General features: G+C 36.1%; 1 protein-coding gene across 5 annotated transcripts; it reads right to left on the bottom strand.

Annotated features, from left to right (window-relative positions):
* Window positions 1-1,470: 1,470 nt before the first annotated feature.
* lpar2b (lysophosphatidic acid receptor 2b) lies at window positions 1,471-22,636 on the bottom strand. Of its 5 annotated transcripts, XM_079864364.1 has the most exons (7): window positions 22,361-22,634; window positions 17,640-18,090; window positions 16,678-17,092; window positions 7,707-7,963; window positions 5,881-5,913; window positions 1,982-2,029; window positions 1,800-1,951 (listed from the first exon to the last, which is right to left on the bottom strand). In XM_079864364.1, the coding sequence occupies exons 2-7, from the start codon at window positions 17,949-17,951 to the stop codon at window positions 1,889-1,891; spliced, it is 1,128 nt and encodes a 375-aa protein (XP_079720490.1). In that variant the 5' UTR covers window positions 17,952-18,090; window positions 22,361-22,634; the 3' UTR covers window positions 1,800-1,888. The 5 variants fall into 5 exon arrangements, with proteins under 5 accessions (XP_079720489.1, XP_079720488.1, XP_079720491.1 ...); XM_079864363.1 differs by having other exon boundaries at window positions 1,471-2,029; window positions 17,640-18,087; window positions 22,361-22,636; XM_079864362.1 differs by having other exon boundaries at window positions 1,471-2,029; window positions 22,361-22,635.
* Window positions 22,637-24,958: the final 2,322 nt, after the last annotated feature.

Genomic DNA, 24,958 nt, shown 5'->3' with positions numbered 1-24,958 from the left:
GAAATCCCGGGCAGACTCGTCACGGAGACTCACTAGTAGCCTAGCTTTGTTGTTTAACTGCTCTCTAACCGGAAGGCGTGGCTTGGGAGTGGTAGGGCAGCGAAGCAAGTGCATTCTGGGAGTTGTTGTCTTTCATCCACATGAGCCAAAAATACATTTTCTGGCTTTTCTCCGTCTAGAAAGCTCCAAATTCAAAAATAATTTCACATTTCTTCTACATAAATGACCCATTTTAAATACACATTCATCTTTCCAGAGGTTAAGTATCCCTTTAAGAAATGTAACAGGTTGGATTAGCGAACATTTAATTATGTGAAAAGAGCATTAGACGATGTGGGTAAAGCTTCTATCTACACACTGAAATAGAAACTATTTAATAATATATCACCACTATGATTAACCAAAGCACATTTTTCTTATCTAAAGTGGTGGACATGGAGCAGATCCTTGTGTTGTCCTGTTCGGAGGATCATGTGGTCATTGAACGAGCGCTCCACACGGGTCTGGTGTGTTGGGTCAGCGCTGACCTGTCTCTTTAAGAGTGTGACGTCATGGTGTGTTGGGTCAGCGCTGACCTGTCTCTTTAAGAGTGTGACGTCATCAGGTGCTCCGCCCAGCTCGGAACCGGCCCGCCGCCCGCTGTCATTCAGCCGGACCGCCGTGTTTGATTATATAATAATGATGCATGTTCAGAGCTGTGAGAGTTTGACTCATCTTCATTATATCCGAGTGACTCCACAATAAAAGAGCTCAACCCTACATTTATAGGGATAGTACGAGGAATGCGTCGAGGCAAAGTTTGAAGGTTTTCAGTTTGAAATTTAAAGTAGTTTTAATTTTAAAGCTTAAAATTTGAAGGCAATACAGTCTATCAGAAAAAAACAGAGATAATGTTGCTAAGGTATTTTAATTTGTTGCTAACATGTTTTAGATTGTTGCTAACATTTCTAGAACGAGTTAGCACATTGTTAGCATAATTTAACGCATTTTTAGCATGTTTTTATAGCATGATTTATCACATTGCTGACATGTTTTAAGATGTTGCTATGATTCTGACATGATTTACTATGTTGTTAGGATGATTATCATATTTCTAATATGCTTTAGCACATCGCTAACATGTTTCTAACATGATTTAATAAAAATAAAAAAAGAAGTTGAGAAAATTGATGCAGTGTTTATTTTAAGTGAGAAATATCTAAAGACCTTATGCCATTGTTTTAATTTAGTCTGTTAATATTTGTTTTAATAAGTGCTGGACAACATCTAAAATAAAAGTTTGTGTTTACATATGTGTGTGTACTTATTTTGTATATATAAATACACACACATATATTTAAGAAAAATTTGTTATTTATATATAATATTTATATATAATATAAATATATAGACAGTATATACATGCAACTATTTCTCAAATATATGTGTGTATTTATATATACAAAATAATTATACACAGTACACACACATACATTATGTAAACACAAATTTTTATTTTGGATGCGATTAATCGTTGCCCAGGACTAGTTTTAATATTAATATTTTTAAACAGAAGAGCACGTTTGTGTGTTAGTTTTTGTTGTGGTATCAAAAATGCTATAATTACACCAATGTTAGTACGAACTGAAACGTTGGTGCACAATTAATGTGTGTTTAATCAAACATATAAACATGCATAAACTCCACCAGTAAGACTTTAATTAAATAAAAACAATATTTACACTCAAGTCATTTACAGTTTGTGCTCAAACGCGCGCACACACACACACACACACACACACACACACACACACACACACACACACACACACACACACACAGTCTCTTCATTGATGCTCAGAGAAACACTGAGAGTGGTTGATTGACAGCTCGTTCAGCCTATCGTGGCTCAGCTCTCAGATTCTTCCAGCATCTTGTCGGCGTCCTTCAGCAACACCTGTCCTCCGTTCACCTGTTCTCCGTTCACCAGTTCTCTGTTCACCTGTTCTCCGTTCACCTGTCGTCCACCTCCATCACGAGCCCTGCGAGCCTGAGACACAGAGAGCCAACAAACACTGGCTGCACATCACCGATAACCAGTCTTTCCACCAACATGACCTCACACCCAAGCAGACGTGAAGGAAAGGCAGCAAAAGATGTGTTTATAGTCACAGATCCGAGAGTCAATCAATCCTCCCAGACTGCTTTAGGATGGGGAACCCGCCGGTCTAAACGCTAATGCTACGTCTACATTAAAGGGGTAGATCACATAAAAATGAAGATTAGCCCATGATTCACTCTTCCTCAAGTCATCCTAGGTGTATATGACATTCTTCTTTCAGATGAATATAATCAGAGTTATATTAAAAAATGTCCATAAAAATGCATTAAGCCATCATAAAAGTGCATCTGTCCATCATAAAAGTGCAACTATCCATGATAAAAGTGCATCTATCCATCATAAAAGTGCAACTATCCATCATAAAGTGCATCTATCCATCATAAAAGTGCATCTGTCCATCATAAAAGTGCATCTATCCATCATAAAAGTGCATCTATCATCATAAAAGTGCATCTATCCATCATAAAAGTGCATCTGTCCATCATAAAAGTGCATCTATCCATCATAAAAGTGCATCTGTCCATCATAAAAGTGCATCTATCCATCATAAAAGTGCATCTGTCCATCATAAAAGTGCATCTGTCCATCATAAAAGTGCATCTGTCCATCATAAAAGTGTGTCTATCCATCATAAAAGTGCATCTATCCATCATAAAAGTGCATCTATCCATCATAAAAGTGCATCTATCCATCATAAAAGTACATCTATCCATCATAAAGTGCATCCAAAAGTGCATCTATCCATCATAAAAGTGCGTCTATCCATCATAAAAGTACATCTATCCATCATAAAAGTACATCTATCCATCATAAAAGTACATCTATCCATCATAAAGTGCATCCAAAAGTGCATCTATCCATCATAAAAGTGCATCTATCCATCATAAAAGTGCATCTATCCATCATAAAAGTGCATCTATCCATCATAAAGTGCATCTATCAATCATAAAAGTGCATCTATCCATCATAAAGTGCATCTATCAATCATAAAAGTGCGTCTATCCATCATAAAAGTGCATCTATCCATCATAAAAGTACATCTATCCATCATAAAAGTGCATCTATCCATCATAAAAGTGCATCTATCCATCATAAAAGTACATCTATCCATCATAAAAGTGCATCTATCCATCATAAAAGTGCATCTATCCATCATAAAAGTGCATCTATCCATCATAAAAGTGCATCTATCCATCATAAAAGTGCATCTATCCATCATAAAAGTGCATCTATCCATCATAAAGTGCATCTATCAATCATAAAAGTGCATCTATCCATCATAAAGTGCATCTATCAATCATAAAAGTGCGTCTATCCATCATAAAAGTGCATCTATCCATCATAAAAGTGCGTCTATCCATCATAAAAGTACATCTATCCATCATAAAAGTACATCTATCCATCATAAAAGTGCATCTATCCATCATAAAAGTGCGTCTATCCATCATAAAAGTGCATCTATCCATCATAAAAGTGCATCTGTCCATCATAAAAGTGCATCTATCCATCATAATAGTGCATCTATCCATCATAAAAGTCCATCTATCCATCATAAAAGTGCATCTATCCATCATAAAAGTGCATCTATCCATCATAAAAGTCCATCTATCCATCATAAAAGTGCATCTATCCATCATAAAAGTGCATCTATCCATCATAAAAGTGCGTCTATCCATCATAAAAGTGCATCTGTCCATCATAAAAGTACATCTATCCATCATAAAAGTGCATCTGTCCATCATAAAAGTACATCTATCCATCATAAAAGTGCATCTATCCATCATAAAAGTGCATCTATCCATCATAAAAGTGCGTCTATCCATCATAAAAGTGCATCTGTCCATCATAAAAGTACATCTATCCATCATAAAAGTACATCTATCCATCATAAAAGTACATCTATCCATCATAAAAGTACATCTATCCATCATAAAAGTACATCTATCCATCATAAAAGTGCATCTGTCCATCATAAAAGTGCATCCATCCATCATAAAAGTGCATCTATCCATCATAAAAGTGCATCTGTCCATCATAAAAGTGCATCCATCCATCATAAAAGTGCATCTATCCATCATAAAAGTGCATCTATCCATGATAAAAGTGCATCTATCCATCATAAAAGTGCGTCTATCATCATAAAAGTACATCTATCCATCATAAATTAAGTAACACTTAGGATGGCTTGAGGAAGAGTAAATCATGGGCTAATTGAATGGTCCAGGTCTCTCTCACTCTCCATTATATGTCTGGTCTAAAACGCTAAAACTGCTCTCATGTTTAGCAGATGTGAGTGAAGTTTCTGTCATCTTTGCAGGACTGTGATATGAAGAGTGTGCGAAGTAACATTGTGGAGTGAACATAACAGGCACAATACCGCTATAAACATGAATATCTATGGGTTCAACATGCGTCACATGACTAAACTTGCGTCATCGCTTTCGGACAGCTCCAGCCTCACGGTCCAGCTTTCAGATTTATACACTTTTGGAGAGTGTTTTCAGTAATAAAAACGCCGTCTCAGTGTGGACGAACGGCCAAAGCGGAGAGAAAAAGATGCGTTTTCAATCGAAACCCTTATTAGTGTGGACGAGGCCTGAGACGCTCGCCCTGGACATGAAGATCACAGACAGAAGCTCTGAAAGCACCTTTATTAATCACTCATTCACGAGACATCATCAGTAGACGAGTGAGCCAAGACACTATCATCAGCGTGTGTCTGGACAATCATCTCAACATCACCATCACAAACAGCCAATCAGAGCGCAAGAACAAGACATCCGTGTGCGCGTCTCATTGGTCGATTAAAAACACACGGCTGAAACTCATGAACAGCTCATGATTCACAACATATTTCAGGAGCGCAACGTTTGTGTTAACATGAACTAACAAACAATGAGTTTTAGTTTTTTAATCTCAGCATTTACTAAAACATTTTTAAGATCAAAGTTATTAACATTCGTTTATGCACATGAACAGAAGAAACCTCACTGTAAATAGTAACTGATATTCTGTACAGTGAAGCCCGTGTTTAGGACCCTTGAGATGTTTGGCGTGTAAAGCACGTTTCTCGGGCTGAAATGTGGTTCACTGAGATGAGGGACTTCAGTGCAGAACATTCAGAGACAAACCTTGAAATGCAACCGATCAAACCTTAAAAAGACCCATTTTACAAACCAGGGACATCTGGAGTGTTGTGTGGAAGTTAGTGCCGGGAAAAACATAATGACTGGTTAGTACAGCATGTGCTAGTGCTGAAGTAATACAATTAAAACCACCTGTTTGTGTGTGTGTGTGTGTGTGTGTGTGTGTGTTCGCGTGCAATGTTTTATGCACGCGACACAGTGACACATGCAAATATTTACATGATTAACACACACACACGCCAGCAGCAGTGAGCGCTGCACATCTGTTAGCCAGAAACACATCTTTACAAAGATGTTAAATGAACACACACACACACACACACACACACACACACACACACACACACACACACACACACAGGACGGTTTACTGGAACTGAGGAGATAAAAACAGTGATGAAAACCCAGAGCGGCTCAGTAACTGCGTGCAGAAGGAGCGACGCATGTGAGGCTCAGATCACGTGACCATCGGAGCGGTTAGTGTGTGTGTGATTAGTGTGTGTTAGTGACGGAGAATCTCAGAGCGAATCAGCAGTTCAGATGATGGAGATCGAGTGATTAGAGATCGAGTGATTAGAGATCGAGTGATTAGAGTCTAATCGAGAGGATTTAAAAGCAAGCAAATCTACATACAACCCATGACTCCTGCAGAACACGCCGTCTCCGCTGCACACAACACACAAGAGAACAGCTATTAGATACACACACACTCACTCACACACACACACACACACACAATCTTCAGGTTTAAACGGCACTAGCGGGACGGATGCGCGGCCGCCGTGTTCCTGCATGCGAGGTTTAGTTGGTTAGGCGTGGAGCGGTTACACGATAACTCTCAGCTCACACACACACACACTATTTTCAGGTTTAAACGCCACTAGCGGGATTAGTTACATGATAACTCTCAGCTCACACACACACTATTTTCAGGTTTAAACGCCACTAGCGGGATTAGTTACACGATAACTCTCAGCACTCTCACCTCTCGATGCGCAGTACAGGGTTAGTGAAGGAGGCGAAGCTAACATGCCCTTTACAAGGAAAGCACACAGAAACACGACTAACAGCAACACTACCACATTTCACTGCAACAAAATCATTGCATTTCTTGATATTGAACTTGACCATTTTATAGTGTTTTATTTTACAAACATCTAAACGTTCTTAAATCAAGATATATTTACTGGAGAGGGCAAAATTAGTCTTTTTTTTTTTTTTTATAAAATTACGTTTTTGCTGAAAACAAATATCTGTCAGTGGGGGGTCAGAAAAATAAACTTGTTTTGTCTTTAAGTTAAGTTGATTTTTCTGACGCTATATTTGTGGAAGCTTGGAATAAACAAATATAAAATGTAATTGCAACTTTTTTCTCATAGATGCGTTTTTTTATCTCTCAATTTTGACTTTTTTTCTCACAATTGCGAATCTTCTAGCAACTGCGACTTAAGTAACTCACTTTTTTTCTCGCAATTGTGAGTTTATATCTCACAATTCTCAATTTTTTTCGCAGCTGCGATTTTTTTACCTCTCAATTCGGAATTTTTTCTCACAATTGCGAATCTTTTAGCAACTGCGACTTTAGTAATTCTCACTTTTCTCTCGCAATTGCGATATTTTATCTTGCAATTCTCACTTTTCTCGCAATTGAGTTTCTCACAATTCTGACTTTCTTCTTGCAATTGCGACTTTTTATCTTGCAATTCTCACATCTTGCAATAGCGATTTTTTATCTTGCAATTCTCACTTTTTTCTTGCAATAGCGATTTTTTATCTTGCAATTCTCACTTTTTTTCTCGAAATTTTCACTTTTTTCGCAATTGTTTATATCTCACAGTTCAGACTTTTTTCTTGAAATTGCAACTTATCTTGCAATTCTCACTTTTTTCTCGCAATAGCGATTTTTTTATCTTGCAATTTTGACTTTTTATCTTGCAATTCTCACTTATCGCAATTTTAACTTTTTTTCGCAATTGTTTATCTCACAGTTCAGACTTTTTTCTTGAAATTGCAACTTATCTTGCAATTCTCACTTTTTTCTCGCAATAGCGATTTTTTTATCTTGCAATTTTGACTTTTTATCTTGCAATTCTCACTTATCGCAATTTTAACTTTTTTTCTCAATTGTTTATATCCCACAGTTCTGACTTTTTTCTTGAAATTGCAACTTTTTATCTTGCAATTCTCACTTTTTTACTTAAAAAGTAAAAGTAACTTCAGTAATTTTGCTTCTCTAGTAAATGTATCTTGATTTAAAAATGATTCGATGTTTGTACTGGAAAATAAGACAAAACTACAACAGAAGAACATCATTTCCGCCATGTTTCTAGCATCACGAAGTGTGTAACTGAGTCTTGCAGATGAAGCGTGCGAGTGGGACGCGAGCTCTGGGGCTAAAGCGGGCGCTTGAGCGGCGGTTTGACGCTGTTGTTGTGGGTCCCGTCGCTCTCGGAGAGTACCTCTTGCTCGAGGGTGTTGAAGTGTACGCCCGAGTGCTCGCCCGTCTGCTGGGACGACCGGCACGGGTAGCAGAGGATGCGTTTGAAGGTGTTGCGCATGTCCTTGTCGCGGTAGGAGTAGATGATGGGGTTCATGAAGGAGTTGCACTCGGCCATCACCAGGAAGAACTTCTCGTACGTCAGGACGTTGCAGGATTCGCAGAGACCGTCCAGCAGAAGCAGAACCAGGCCCGGCGTCCAACACACCACGAAACAACCTGCCGGGAAGAGCACGAGAGCGTTACACACACGCTCAGAAACATGCAGAGTAGGGATGTGAAGGAGTTTTCCCTTGACACCTTTTTACACTTGGCACACTTTTAAATCGCTAATTTCGAAAGCTTCCATAGGAATGAACAGAAAATGCTCGCTCGGGTGGCAATTGCTTGAATGGTGGGTTCATTATTATTCTTAACAACGAAACAGTGCAATGACAAACTCACTTAAACAGGCACTTTTACACTTGACTTTGAAACCAAATCTTCCGCCATCGTCTTGTCAGTCAGATCACATGAAAGATTAAATCTGTCTCCTGCTGCTGTTCTGTGCCACAACTCTCATTTTGGCTAACTGAAGTGTCTGTTCTTTAACTGAACTAAATTATTTTTATTACTATAAAAAAAAAAAAATATGTGAATATGATACAGGCAAATGATGTACAGTCAAACCAAACATTATTCAGACACCAGATATAGTTTTTGATGCTGTGCAGGACACTATAGTTCATTTATGTAAGTGAGGAGAGCAAAATAAAGTAAACTGTGACATATTATACCAAAAATTTGTACGTTGTTAGTTGGTTACAAACTAATTACGTTGTGAATTTTAATTTTTGCAAATTACCTCCTTTAGATCATTTAGAATGCTCTAAATTCATTAACATGAGAACAAAGTTACGAACAAATTACGTAGTGAATTTTTATTTATGCAAACTACCTTCAGCGAATGCAAAGTTTCTCAGGGGAATGGAAAATCATTGACTTATTATTGTTCCTCCTATCTCATTTGTTTCCCACCACCATGTTTCCCTCAGGGGCTCTGTGCATTTATGACCCTGGACCACGTCACCAGTCTCGAGTCGCACGGGTATATCTGTGGCAATAGCCAACAATACATTGTGTGGGTCAAAATTATTGATTTTTCTTTTATGCAAAAAATCATTAGGATATTAAGTAAAGATCATGTTCCATGAAGATATTTTGTAAATTTCCTACCGTAAATCCAGCACAATCGCCAAAATAAATGGACAACTTTAAAGGTGATTTTCACAATATTTCGATTTTTTTGCACCCTCAGATTCCAGATTTCCAAATAGTTCCAAATCTCGGCCAGATATTGTCATATCCTAACAAACCATGCATCAACTGAAAGCTTATTTATTCAGCTTTCTGGTTATGTATAAATCTCAATTTCAAAAAAAATGACCCATGTGACTGGTTTTGTGGTCCAGGGTCACATTTCTGCAATTCAGTTTGGTGACACTTGTTTCCATTTCTAGATGACAGAAATGTAAGTAAATGTCTTTTTAGAGCTGCTTTACAGCAGTATCTGAATTAGTCTCATATTTGATGAAGTCATTGGTTCTGTTATTTTCCTGTTTATCACTGTGAATCTATCTGTGTTTAATAAAGCGCTGTAGAAATAAACCTGACTTGACTATAAACGGTCAGAGGAGGCTTGGTGAAGTGAAACTAAAACATAACTTCTATCACTTCCACATTGTTGCTATAACGCTAAAGGTGATCAGGCCTTTACTGTTCCTTGTCAATTTATGTTTAAATGTGCTTTATGAATAATGCTGTTGTTGTTGTGGACTGAAGTCAGCACTGCTCAGCATTTAGATAGTCGAGTGTTCTCAGATGTACGTTCAGGAAGCACCTTAAGTGTGTGTGTGTGTGTTTATGGGATCCTTCCAAGACTGCACATAGCTTGAGTTTCCAGGAAGTGTGGCAGATTGTGCGTGTCAAAATTCCCTGTATGCGAGCGCGAGCGGGCGTGACATGCGGTCCTACTCAGAACATGCACGTACTCGCCGCTCGCTCTCGCTCGGGGAGGGTGAAGTGTGGAGAGAAACGAGGCTGAGATAATGAAAACATGCAGATCCGGTTAGACGAGCCCGGACAGGCCTTCCTCCCCCAGATCCTCAGTGTGTTTATGAATGTCGACTGTGCCTCTTTGTGTTATTCTCCAGAAGAGGAGTTTACTGAACACACTCAGACCACTGGTGCGATTCGCTGCGGGTCCGTTCGCTCTTCTAACTAAGGCCGAACTAAAACACGATGAAACCACTGATATTGAGTCTTCACAGGTGCCGCCGGATATACAAAACAAACCATGTTATCTGATTATGAAATAATGTGAAGCAGCAGTGATTTCAAGGTTTCTAACCTGAGGCCTTCAAGACTTAAAACCTGTTCACAGCCAGAGCGATGACGACAACCAGAACTATTTAACTACAATTATAACCAGAACTATATAACTACAATTATAACCTGAACTATATAACTACAATTATAACCTTAACCAGAACTATATAACTACAATTATAACCAGAACTATATAACTACAATATAACCTGAACTATATAACTACAATTATAACCAGAACTATATAACTACAATTATAACCAGAACTATATAACTACAATATAACCTGAACTATATAACTACAATTATAACCTTAACCAGAACTATATAACTACAATTATAACCTGAACTATATAACTACAATTATAACCAGAACTATATAACTACAATTATAACCAGAACTATATAACTACAATTATAACCAGAACTATATAACTACAATTATAACCAGAACTATATAACTACAATTATAACCAGAACTATATAACTACAATTATAACCTTAACCAGAACTATATAACTACAATTATAACCTTAACCAGAACTATATAACTACAATTATAACCAGAACTATATAACTACAATTATACCCTGAACTATATAACTACAATTATAACCAGAACTATATAACTACAATTATAACCTGAACTATATAACTACAATTATAACCTTAACCAGAACTATATAACTACAATTATAACCAGAACTATATAACTACAATTATAACCAGAACTATATAACTACAATTATAACCAGAACTATATAACTACAATATAACCTGAACTATATAACTACAATTATAACCTTAACCAGAACTATATAACTACAGTTATAACCAGAACTATATAACTACAATTATAACCAGAACTATATAACTACAATTATAACCTTAACCAGAACTATATAACTACAATTATAACCAGAACTATATAACTACAATTATAACCTTAACCAGAACTATATAACTACAATTATAACCAGAACTATATAACTACAATTATAACCTTAACCAGAACTATATAACTACAATTATAACCTTAACCAGAACTATATAACTACAATTATAACCAGAACTATATAACTACAATTATAAGCTGAACTATATAACTACAATTATAACCAGAACTATATAACTACAATTATAACCAGAACTATATAACTACAATATAACCTGAACTATATAACTACAATTATAACCTTAACCAGAACTATATAACTACAATTATAACCTGAACTATATAACTACAATTATAACCAGAACTATATAACTACAATTATAACCAGAACTATATAACTACAATTATAACCTTAACCAGAACTATATAACTACAATTATAACCAGAACTATATAACTACAATTATAACCAGAACTATATAACTACAATTATAACCTTAACCAGAACTATATAACTACAATTATAACCTTAACCAGAACTATATAACTACAATTATAACCAGAACTATATAACTACAATTATAACCTGAACTATATAACTACAATTATAACCAGAACTATATAACTACAATTATAACCTGAACTATATAACTACAATTATAACCTTAACCAGAACTATATAACTACAATTATAACCAGAACTATATAACTACAATTATAACCAGAACTATATAACTACAATTATAACCAGAACTATATAACTGCAATTATAACCTGAACTATATAACTACAAATATAACCAGAACTATATAACTACAAATATAACCTGAACCAGAACTATATAACTACAATTATAACCAGAACTATATAACTACAATTATAACCAGAACTATATAACTACAATTATAACTAGAACTATATAACTGCAATTATAACCTGAACTATATAACTAAAATTATAACCAGAACTATATAACTACAAATATAACCTGAACCAGAACTATATAACTAAAATTATAACCTGAACCAGAACAATATAACTACAATTATAACCAGAACTATATAACTACAATACCAGTACAATACCAGTAATATAACCAGAACTATATAATACAATTATAACCTGAACCAGAACTATAACTACAATTATAACCAGAACTATATAACTACAATTATAACCAGAACTATTTCACTACAATTATAACCAGAACTACATAACTACAAATATAACCAGAACTATATAACTACAATTATAACCTGAACCAGAACAATATAACTACAATTATAACCAGAACTGTATAACTACAATTATAACCAGAACTATATAACTACAATTAAAACCAGAACTACATAACTACAATTATAATGATATATAACGATAACTATAACCATAACAGATCTATAAAAACTACAATAACTATAACCATAACTATATAACTACAATTATTAAGATAAATATAACGATAACTATAACTATAAAATAACCAGATCTATAAAATAACTAAAATTATAATGATAACATAACTATATAACTACATAACTACAATTGCAAAGAAAAATATGATATAACTACAATTATAACGATAACCATTACAATTATAACGAAAAATATAATAGCTATAACGATAATTATAAAACGGTTAGTTCCAATCCTTGATTCTGATTGGTCAATAGCTGTGCTTTATTCACGATAAAACACGGCTATGACCGCTTCACCCAACGGTTCTATGTATCACTACAACACCCCTAGCAACCACTCTTAGCAACTTAAACACATGTGTGATCTCATTGATATTGTTCATTGAAGCTATAGTGGAGTATTGTGAGAGGTCGATAGTGTAAAGTGTACCTGCATTCACAGTAGACATGGCATTTTCCTTCAGGTCAGTCTATTATTCATAATAAAATAATCCGTTTGAATGTCCGCTGCAATATCTTGTCCTTTTAACAGTTAACCGTTAAGGGGTTTTCCCGTGCCTATAAGGTTAGTCTTCTGTCAGTTGCGTCTTCCTTCTCCGTGAAAACAAGTTTGAGTCTTTTCAATATAAAAGTCTTCTCTACCGACTGACTCATTCATAAGACAGTCTTTGCCGCCATCTATTGATGAAATAATGTACGTAACTTCTGTTGCTGTTTACGGTCAGGGACTATTTTTTCCAGCGGAAGGAATGCTTTTAGTGATTTTACTTCATGAAAGTTGCATAGATAAATATTTTTCGGCTTTAATATTTGTATTGTGTGGCAACCGTTTTCTAAAAGCAATAAGGTACTCGAGGCAAGTGCTGTATCGTGAATAAGTAACGGCTGAAGGGGTTGCGCTTCGCGTCGTGCCTAACAACGCCCTTCAGCCGTGACTTATTCACGATACAGCACAGCCTCTCGTACCTTATTGCTTACATATAACTACATAACAATTATAATAAATATAACGTTATAATTATATAAATAACCATAACAATATAACTACAATTATAATGATATATATAATAACTATAATGATAACCATAACAAGAATGGTTACATAACTATATAAATACAATAACAAAAAATATAATGATAACCATAACAATAATTATAACGATAAATATAACGATAACTGCTGGTCCTGACGCCATCTGTGGGCGTACACTGCGCTATTGTGCTGAGCAGCTTAGTGAGGCTTTCACAGTTATCTTTCATAAACGTGCGGACAGTGGGGATATACCTGACTTATGGAAAACATCAACAGTAGTACCCATCCCCAAAACAAAATCAATGAATTCAGACCAACTGCACTAACTTCCCTGGTAATGAAGTGCTTTGAAGGACACAATCATCCCCTTAACTGCAGATAAATTAGATCCACTACAATTTGCATATCAAGCGGGCAAGGGTGTAGAGGATGCAAAGCTCTTCCTTCCTGACAGGGTGTATAAACATCTTGAGAAACCTGCTTCACATGCAAGAATGTTATTTGCTGACTTTTGTTCAGCCTTTAACAAAATGCAGCCTCACATTCTAATTGAACGATTAGCCTCATATTTTAAGTTACCTGAGCAGATCTTTAACAAACAGAAGGCAGCAGGTCTATGTAAATGGAAATATGGCCTCTGTCTTTGTATCAAACACAGGCTCTCCCCAGGGCTGCGTGCTCTCCTCCTGCTCTTTATATCATACACTGACAACGGCAGGTCATCTCGGGAGAACAGCTACTTGGTGAAGTTTCTGGCGAGCAAGCCAAAGAATAAACCTACTGAGGAAGCTTAACTCTTTTGGGGTCTGTAAAAGAATTCTCTGCGCATTTTATCAAGAGCTATTCATTGAGAGCCGATTAACATTGTCTTTCTTGTGTTGGTTTAATGGACTATCTGTGAAAGGCAAGAAGAGCTTGGGCGACATTGTTAAGGTATGCTCAAAAATCACTGGTACCCAGTTAAGAGATCTCTGTTCTCTCTGGAAAACACGAGTTGTCCAGAATGCAGACAGAATAATGTGCCAACCAGATCATGTACTTGTTATCATGCAGTCAGGTCGGCGGTATTATGTGCCAATACGGAAAACTAACCGCTATGCCAACTCATTCATTCCCTCTGCTATAATGAAATCACATAACTGCAACAAAACTGGTTCTTGCACTCCGCTGCTCTGTTCCGTCACTGGCAGGTGTGTGTGTGTGTGTGTGTGTGCATGAGGATGTTATGGGAGAGAGAGAAGCATTTGCATACAGGGGGATACAGTACTTTTTTTTTTTTTTTTTTTTGTGACATTACATAATATACATTGTGTGCTAATGCACTTTTTAACTTTACCCTTAATGGATGGGTTGGCTGTAAAACTGTAAAACCCCTTGGGGACTAATAAAGTTATCTGAATCTGAATCTGATAACGATAACTACCATTATAATTATGAATTTTATAACCATGACGATAACCATAACTATATAAATACAATTATAATACAAAATAGAACTAAAATTATAACAATTAAAAATAGTAAGTTATAACCATAGCTATATAACTACAATTATAACTATTACAATGATATTGATAACAATAGCAGTAAATACAGCAATGATTATAAAGATCCACACCAACGGGTGATAATGTTCAGGTTTCAGTCTGGAGCTCTTACAAGCAGGATGAATTCTAATTGGCTGTAAACGTTTTTATCGATCATCACCTGGAAAAAAAATCTTTCTGAAAGTGATTCCAACAATATTGTTCCTCTGTATCGTTACCGTTATAGTTGTGCTGTGGACTGCTATTCCCTTGGAGTTAGAATGATTATTAATACGTTATAGTTATTGTTATATAGTTATATTTATCGCCATTTGTTTATAATTGGAACAATTATTACAACTTAATGGTTATATAGTTATCATTCTTGGTGGAAACAGGCCTTTAGAACATTTTAACTAATAAGTAAGAAATTCATAATAATGGTATTTAATTACGACATGCATAAAAATCAAATGCTCTGATTGGTTGATTTTCACTTTGACTGAGGACGTTAGAAAACGGGTTGCATCACATTTTGACATGCCGTAAGTCAGAAGCGAGTATCTGTCTTACCCAATATCAAGACGACGGTCTTCATGAGGCTATATAACTACTATAATAACCATAATCAAAACTATAACTACAATTATAGCCAGAACTATATAACTACAATTATAACCTGAACTATATAACTACAATTATAACCAGAACTATATAACTATAATTATAACCTGAACTATATAACTACAATTATAGCCAGAACTATATAACTACAATTATAACCTGAACTATATAACTACAATTATAACCAGAACTATATAACTATAATTATAACCTGAACTATATAACTACAATTATAACCAGAACTAACTACAATTATAACCTGAACTATATAACTACAATTATAACCTGAACTATATAACTACAATTATAACCAGAACTATATAACTACAATTATAACCAGAACTATATAACTATAATTATAACCAGAACTAACTACAATTATAACCAGAACTATATAACTACAATTATAACCTGAACTATATAACTACAATTATAACCAGAACTATATAACTACAATTATAACCTGAACTATATAACTACAATTATAACCAGAACTATATAACAACAATTATAACCTGAACTATATAACTACAATTATAACCAGAACTAACTACAATTATAACCAGAACTATATAACTACAATTATAACCAGAACTATATAACTACAATTATAACCTGAACTATATAACTACAAATATAACCAGAACTATATAACTACAATTATAACCTGAACTAACTACAATTATAACCAGAACTATATAACTACAATTATAACCAGAACTATATAACTGCAATTATAACCAGAACTATATAACTACAATTATAACCTGAACTATATAACAACAATTATAACCAGAACTATATAACTACAATTATAACCTGAACTATATAAAAACAATTATAACCAGAACTATATAACTACAATTATAACCTGAACTATATAACTACAATTACAACCAGAACTATATAACTACAATTATAATGATAAATATAACAATAACTATAACCATAACAGATCTATAAATTAACTACAATTATAAAGATAAACAATGACAATGAATTTGACTGAGGATGTATCGGGTTGCATCACATTTGGACATGTCGTAAGTCAGAAACGAGTATCCGTCTTACCCAATATGAGGACGACGGTCTTCATGAGGTTGACCACCGTCTCCTTGTATTTGACCTGCGAGGTGTGCTGGCTCATGCGGTGGTTCTTGCGGCGCACGTAGATAAAGATGCGCGTGTAGACGGCCACCATAACCATGAAGATCAGCAGGTTCAGCACGGCCCAGAACACCAGGTAACTGCGGCTGTAGAGCGGAGCCATGTTGGAGCACACGCCAGTGTTGCACATGCAGTTCCATCCCATAGTGGGAATCAGTCCCATCACTATGGCGATGAGCCAGATGCCGATGATGAGCATCACGACTCTGTGGTTGGTCATTTTACTGTGCAGTTGCATGGTGAAGATGGTCTGGTGTCGCTCCAGTGCGATGGCCATCAGATTAATCACCGACGCCGTCAGACTGGTGTCGATCAAACCCTGAGTCACGCAAAGAAAAACACAAACATGAGACGCGAGAGTCGCGAAAAAATGTGTGTGTGTGTGGCATGTACAGAGTGAACAGTAGTGGTCCTAGTACTGAGCCTTGTGGTACGCCATACTGAACTTGTGATCGATAAGACATCTCTTCATTTACTGCTACAAACTGATTACGGTCAGATAAGTATGATTGGAAATCCTCACAGATATCATTTCTTTCTAAGGAACATAGATGTGAAGATACCGCCTTTTCTAGTATCTTTGATTCAAGATATTTTTTTTATGGAAGAATGGAAATTATTTGGATAAAAACTAAGATAGCATGTCTTCTCCCAGAATTCCTCACAGGATGCAGGAAGCACAGCAATAGATTTCAGATGTACTCAACTCAGGAATATTCAACAATTATAAACGCTTCCTCCAACTCAGCTTGTTCGGTCTGACAAACAGCTTAATCTCTGTGTGGTTTCTATTGCTAAACGAGTTATTCAGCACCAATGTTACTCATTAAACACCAATCCCAGACACGCCCAAACCACAGCCTTACCTGTCGGACAAACCATTGATATATGCTAAGCTTGATGGTCCAGGGGCCGGTGTGGAACATCAGGTACAGGTAGGAGACGCCGGCGAAGAGATCCGCGGCCGCCAGGTTTCCCAGCAGGTAGTATATGGGGTAATGAAACCTGCGGTTCATGAAGATGGCCATCATGACCAGGATGTTGGCGAAAATCACAAAAAAACAAACGAAAAATCCCAGGGAAACCACTACAATGTCTTTCGGCTGCCACGTTTTGCTGATGTTCTTCATGCTCAGATTGTAGAAGAACTCTATAGACATGTTGTCGTAGCAAACCATCGTGGCGGGCAGTGATTGGGCCGTGGAAGACAGCGGCGGACGTGATTGGCTGGAATCTGAAGGGGCGGGGCCTTCGCGTGTCAGAGGTCACTCATGGAGGCGTGGAGATGCGAGCCTTCGGTCTTAAGAATCCGATCTACTGTGGCAGAGGAAAAATACAAGGAGTGAATATTATTCGGGTTTTTAATCACCGATTCACAGTCAAATCGAATCATATCCACATCAGATCACCTTTCATGCAGAAAATCACAAGAAAAGATATGAAATTATGATTTGCATGAAGGCAATGAACACTGTTTTTACAACCATTAGGCTAGGATTTGTGACATTTTCATAACAAATAAACACATTTTAAGGCAGATTATGCATCTGGATGTTTTTTTTTTCATTGATTATTCTACTGTAATGCAATGATTTATTTTTACTTTACTGAAATCTGCATAAATTAAAGACAGTACAATAAAACTGACATACTGTATATAAAAAACATGCATTAAAAAACAAGATATACATCTTCACTTGAAATAAAATACTGATATCTTAATCTTCACATTACAGAAATGAGAATGAACTTTTTTAAATTACAGTAAATGTCATGAAAACTGTAAAATATGATTCATTTTCTATTAGACTTTTACATTTCCTGACAGTTTTGTGAGATTCACTGAGCCTCAAAACTGCCTAAGTCGCACACAACTGAAGCAACATACCATAAATAAATATGTTTCAATAAATATAACACAAAATCACACCAGAGGTCATCCATCTAACACACTCTCACCAGAGTAACTCGACCGGCAGCACAAAACCAGAAAAACATTTCCCGCTGAGATGGAGAGACCACACCTCAACCAATCACAGCCTGCGCATCAGCTCAAACGCGTGCCGATTGGATGCCGCGCTTGTCAATCATCTGCCCGAGCAGAAGGTTTCCCATAACTGACTGTTATCATCTCACAAACCTCAGATTCAACCCACACAAGGACAAACATCCTCCTCATCGTGTGTGAAACGGTGTGTTTCCGTCAGCTCAGGAAACACTTCAAACAGATTACACTGAAAAGACATCTGATTTTATTACGCAGAAGTCACCAATCGCAACTATCTAACACTACTAACGTATCCAGGACACTAAAACAAAAGTTAAGAGACGACGTGTCGCAATCGTATCATGCATTGATGCATTTCTTAAAAAATGTTTCAAAAGTGGGATTCCACAGAAGAACCATGTTTGTGTTTCGGTGAACCAGTTTTTTCTTAATCATGTAAAAAATATACTTCTACTGTAAAGAAGCTTTTGGGCAATGGAAAGGCAAGAAACACATTGAATTAAACGTGAAATATTTCACCTAAAACGTGCTACAACTTTTTGTTTACATCTTGGTGTGAAACAGGTCAAAGGCCAAGTCTTGGCATTAAAGGGTTAGTTCACCCAAAAATGAAACTTCTGCCAGTAATCACTCGCCCTCATGTTGTTCGATGAAATCTGAGAGCTGTCTCACTCCTCCATAGGCCGCTGGGTAATCGATATCGGCCATCCCAGAAAAGTTAGTAAAGACATCGTTAAAATAGTCCAACCTTAAGTTTATCAAGCAACGAGAATATTTTTTGTGGCGCAAAAAACACTAAAATAACGACTTTATTCAACTCGGCTTTATTACTGACAGAATTTTTATTTTTGGGTGAACCAGGCTAACCCTTTAAAGTTTTTTCCCCCGGGTTATTTTAGCTATAACAGTGTTATTGTCATTAACTAAAACTATTAAAAGCATTTCTGTTCATTGAAATAAAGCTGAAAAATATTTGTTGAAAAACTAACTAAAAATTAGAAATTTTGCCTTGGCAATAAACTGAAATAAGTTGAAGCCCTAAAATGATGAACTGGAAATGAATAAAAACTCAAACTAAAATAAAAGTAAATTAAACCTAAATAGAAACATTTAAATAAATAAAAAAAGATAATGAATATTTTCAAATAACCTGAGCTAACTTTAAAGTGCTCGACCTTGGCAGGGTTGCGGTGTTCTGCGTGGACAGAATAAAGATCAGCTTGTGTTTACTGTAACGCTGAACAGTGATTGTTAGAAAAGTTGGGAGGAAGTTTCATCATCATCAACCATAAAAACCGAGCAACATACTCCTGTACAGACGAAAAGAGAACTGAGAGGGAAATGAAAGTGTGTGTGTGTGTGTGTGTGTCTGAGAGACACAGACTTAAACAGAACAATTTGAGATATCCGTCTCAACAGTGTGTGTGTGAGTGTGTGTGATGAACGCAACAGCCCAGTAATGAACTTAAACCTGTTATTACAGAAAGACACACCCTTCAGCAGCCGCTCGCTCTCTCTGTGAACTACAAGCCGTTGCACACTGCAAAATCTGCAAAGGTACTAGGTAGTTTCCGTCTGTCTGTCTCACACACACACACACACACACTAACATGTGTAAAGTTGAACCCATAAACAATTCAGAAAGTAAAACACCTGCAAACTGAGCTTATACACAGGTCTACTGCACACAGACACACAGGTTTCAGTGCGAGTGTGTTTTACCACACACATAAATAAGTCACTTGAGTTTCTATACGTTATAAAAGCTCTTACATGATACTTTCATTCAGGAAAACTGCCTTTCAACTTTCAATCTTTCTTTTTTGTTTTTATTTTAATATTTGCCATTGGTGTTGGAGATGTGGAGAGTCTTTGATTTACTCATGAATATTAAACAAGAGCGCACATTATACAGTATCAGCCAAAAGCCTGGACCCACTTCAATACATACATGTTGAATTTCTTGTCAAAACTATTTCTATAAACATTATTATAATTCTAAAAAGTAAGTCACCATGAAAACTGACCATTTTTATCTGTTATAAGATGCTGCCATTTTATTATAAATGATTTATCCATGCACATATCATTTATTTATGCACATATCATTATAATAAACACTGAATGTTGCAATGTCGATTTCATGTTGACACTACAGGTAAATAGGGTAAAAAAGTGTAACTAATAAACTTCCCGCGGTTGATTTATTATAGTGCATTAAAGACAACGGTTTTGTTTGAAGTTTTCTGAAATGTTATATTTAAATATGCACTCATTTCTATGCAGTTCCAGAAAAGAAATGTGTTCAAAATTATTGTCTGAATTTGTTGTTATATTAGAGTTGGTGGTTTCTACCGAAGGGATTTTGGATTTCTCCTTTTATCACTCCATAAATCAGAAAATACTGTCAACAGACAGAAAAAATACATGTTCACCATGTTTTTAGGAATAAAGTGTTGTGTAAAAGCATGTGAATGTTACATCAACAAACCCCTCAGTAAAAACCTTTAGTATATAGATAGGAATAAAACTGTAAGTTTTAGAGTATACAAGTAATGCTGAAGTGGAGAAAGAAACTCATTTAGAGATAGTGACCATTAAAAAATGTCTTGTAACTGAAATCTAAAAACGCAAATAAAACACTTAAGCATATATTTTTGGATGTTGTAGTGTGGAAGCAAACTTGCCCAAAATCATAAAAATTGACCAATGCATAAAAAAAGCAATGCTTTAAAAATAAAACAATGAGTAAATGTGACCATTTTTGTTGTTGTTAATTATCAAATGAATACAACGCTCATGAGTTTAATAATAATAGCTTTTTAAAATATGAATGATCTTGGAAAAAAGAAGTTTGAGCAGTTTTTATGATCATAAGTGTTATTTGTCTCTTCTTATCAGTCAGTATCTGGGTCAATGACATGACGCCTACATTTTCTGTCTGATTGCATTTTTATCAGTTAAAAACGGGTTTCAATTCATAAAAAGATATAATATGTATATAGTAGTGCCTCTCCCATGCATGTACTCACTTTAACTTTTCAAAAATCATGTCATTTGCTATTTTAGTTATTTTAAAGTTTAATAATATCATGTGGTGCGACCGTCCAATTCATCTAGATAGAAAAAAACACTAAAATCATTTAATTTTAAATTTTAATATGTATTTATGTCTTCACAGCATCCTTAATGTTTGAACAATTGCAATTATTTTTAGTATTTTAAAATTGCACAGTGGAAAATCCTTACACGTCACTGACCAATCTAATGAATGTGAAACGGCCAACAAACATCGAGTGTGTCTGAGTGTGTGTGTGTGTGTGTGTGATGTGGGTGCGTCGCATTTTTCAACTATACATATAACACATACACACAATATTCATAAACACTTGAGTTATTCATCAAAACGTTGATAACTTCGCCTCTCTAATAAGAGCCGAGTCGTAAATCTGATAAACAAAGGCTGAACCTCCGCGAAACTGAAGCGCACTTTCAGACAAAACTCCAGAAGTGAGTTAAACTCTCCTCGTTTCGCTCAGTAAAACATCGGTCAGTCGGAGTAAAACACACAACACTCACGGGCTCCTCGCTTCTGGTTCTGATCTGGTCAAACTGGACCGTTCGGCTCGTGCTCGTCTCGACCGCAGTGGATCCTCAGGCTCGCGCTCGCTTCGCTGGCTGCTGTGCGCGCGCACTCACTCACCTGTGCGCAGCTGGGGGTGTAGGTGAGGGCGGGGCCAAGCGCCCCTGAGCACGCAGCTGATTGGATGCAGCAGGTGACGTTTACAAATATTTCTGTTCGTCATACTGAGTTTCTTTTTTATGGCATGCTCGATGTCTTGTTTTTTTATTGTGTGTGTGCGTGTGTGTGTTGATGTCGTATGGAGCTGTTTATCATCTGGTACAGATTTGAGGCTGCAGAAATATCACCCCACCCATACACACACACACTCACTCCCACACAAACACACTCACTCCCTCACATACTCCCACACACACGTTGTTTTTGGATCTGTGAGCACTTCTACCCACGAGAAATGATGTCATTCACTCCGTGTCAGACACACACACACACACACACACACACTAAAGAATGTACTGTAAGTAACACTGACACATTCAAAACATCCTGAAAACAGCCATCACAATCGTGTTAACACGCACACACATTTAAAAACTGTTGATCCTCATCGATGTAAATGAGACACATTCACACACACACCGGCAATCGCATAGTCTGTGTGTGTGTGTGTGTGTGTGTGTGTGTGTGTGTGATGTAAATGTGTGTGTGTGTGTGTGTGTGATGTAAATGTGTGTGTGTGTGTGTGTGTGTGTGTGATGTAAATGTGTGTGTGTGTGTGTGTGTGATGTAAGTGTGTGTGTGTGTGTGTGTGTGTGTGTGTGTGTGTGTGTGTGTGTGTGCGTAAGTGTGCTTCCTGCTCCCTCTGCTGCTGAAAACCTTCATTTATCTGGACTAAACCTCATGTTAAAGCCACTATTATTACTGTATGCATGTAATGTCGTCAGACTGATGTTCAGGAACCAGTTCACACACCAGTAAATGCATGAAGACAGTGGGCAGACAAACTAATCCATAAGTAAAAGAAGCAACAATAATATATAGCTGCGAGCAACAAGTATTGGGGTCAATAACACAATGAGTTCAGCAAGCATGAGTAATTAAAGACATTTTTAGATTATTATAGTCAAAAAGGCTGAAAAATCACTAATACAAGTATGATTAACTTATCACTTTTGTATGGAAGCTTTCCGCCACATAATGAAATATGAAAAAGGTAATTGCGACTTTTTCCCCCTCACAATTTCGAGTTTACATCTCGCACGTGATATAAAGACGCAATTGCGAGAAATAAACTCGAAATTCTTTTTTTTTCCTCAGAATTGCATGTTTATATCTCACAATTCTGACTTTATAACACGCAATTGTGAGACATAAAGTCAGAATAGTCATTAAATTCAACAATTTTTGCTCCATTTATACTTATTCATAAGTATTACTATTCTATAAATATATTTAAAAAGACACATTAAGACCCGTACTGCTTTATAAGAACAGTTATAGTATAGTTATTTTTATAATTAATTATAAGTCATACATTTCCTTTTTAAATGCACATGCCCATAATCCATTATACACTGCTTTATAAATGATAAAAAATTAATTAAATTAAATCTATATCTGACATATGCGTCATATTGCTTATAGCAGTTTGAAATTATACTTTAAAAAATATCATTGCAGTGTTCTGCTAGCATGTCACATTAAAAAATAGATTTTTTACTCTTTTTGAACTGTTTGTTGATAAGTTACATTTACAAATAAACGACTTAAAATGTATGATGAGCACATCTTAATGATTTCCTAATATTTACTTTCAGAAAATTGCTTCCTGTTTTCACTTTACTTAAAGCCATCAAGGATGCAATTATAGAGGTTAGTGACTGTATTTTCTCTCACAAGAAGCATTTATCGAATTTATACTTAGATACAAAGTAAATGTATTTCGTTACATTCCACCACTGGTTATATGGAAAATAAAGCTGGCAACATTTATTGTCACAATATTAACAAATTATTGCTAACTGCGTCCCAGGAGTTGTTCTCAACTCAACTTAATTTTTTTAGCACCACTAAAAACAACAATTGTTGGTAACATACAAGTCAACATTGAACTTTTATTGCATTTTTTTCATTTGTATCATTACATACATTAGATTATTAGATTAGATTATTTACATTTAAAAGTGTAATCTGGCAGTTTCTCTAAATAAATCTGTCGTCACCAGTACACAATGAATTCTGGGATAGGCAAGGCAGCGAAGGGTGCATCTGTTGGCTCCTTCATTTCACGGCGAACGAAGAGCGCATTTGAAGGAGCGTTTGAATCGGGACAGCTTTCGCCACGGTCTTCAAAACTGGTTTGATGTGTTACTTGAGAACAGTTGGGTTCATCAAAAAACGGTCTTCAAAACTGGGACACTTGACTCAAATTTGCTATGGTGACAGTTCAGACTGTGCTCTATCAGTGCACCAAATTTCATAACTTTCCCGCAAGCGGTTCTACGGGCTGCCATAGACTCAGGAGCGGGAGAACACTAATGATGACAATAGAAGATACGCCTCTAGTGCATTCAGACACATCGACAGAATGGCTC

The sequence above is a fragment of the Squalius cephalus genome (genome assembly GCF_949319135.1).
Source record: "Squalius cephalus genome assembly, chromosome: 2".
Taxonomy (NCBI): Eukaryota; Metazoa; Chordata; class Actinopteri; order Cypriniformes; family Leuciscidae; genus Squalius; species Squalius cephalus.
Note: the sequence above shows the minus strand (reverse complement) of the source record. Positions and strands in the feature narration are given on the sequence as shown.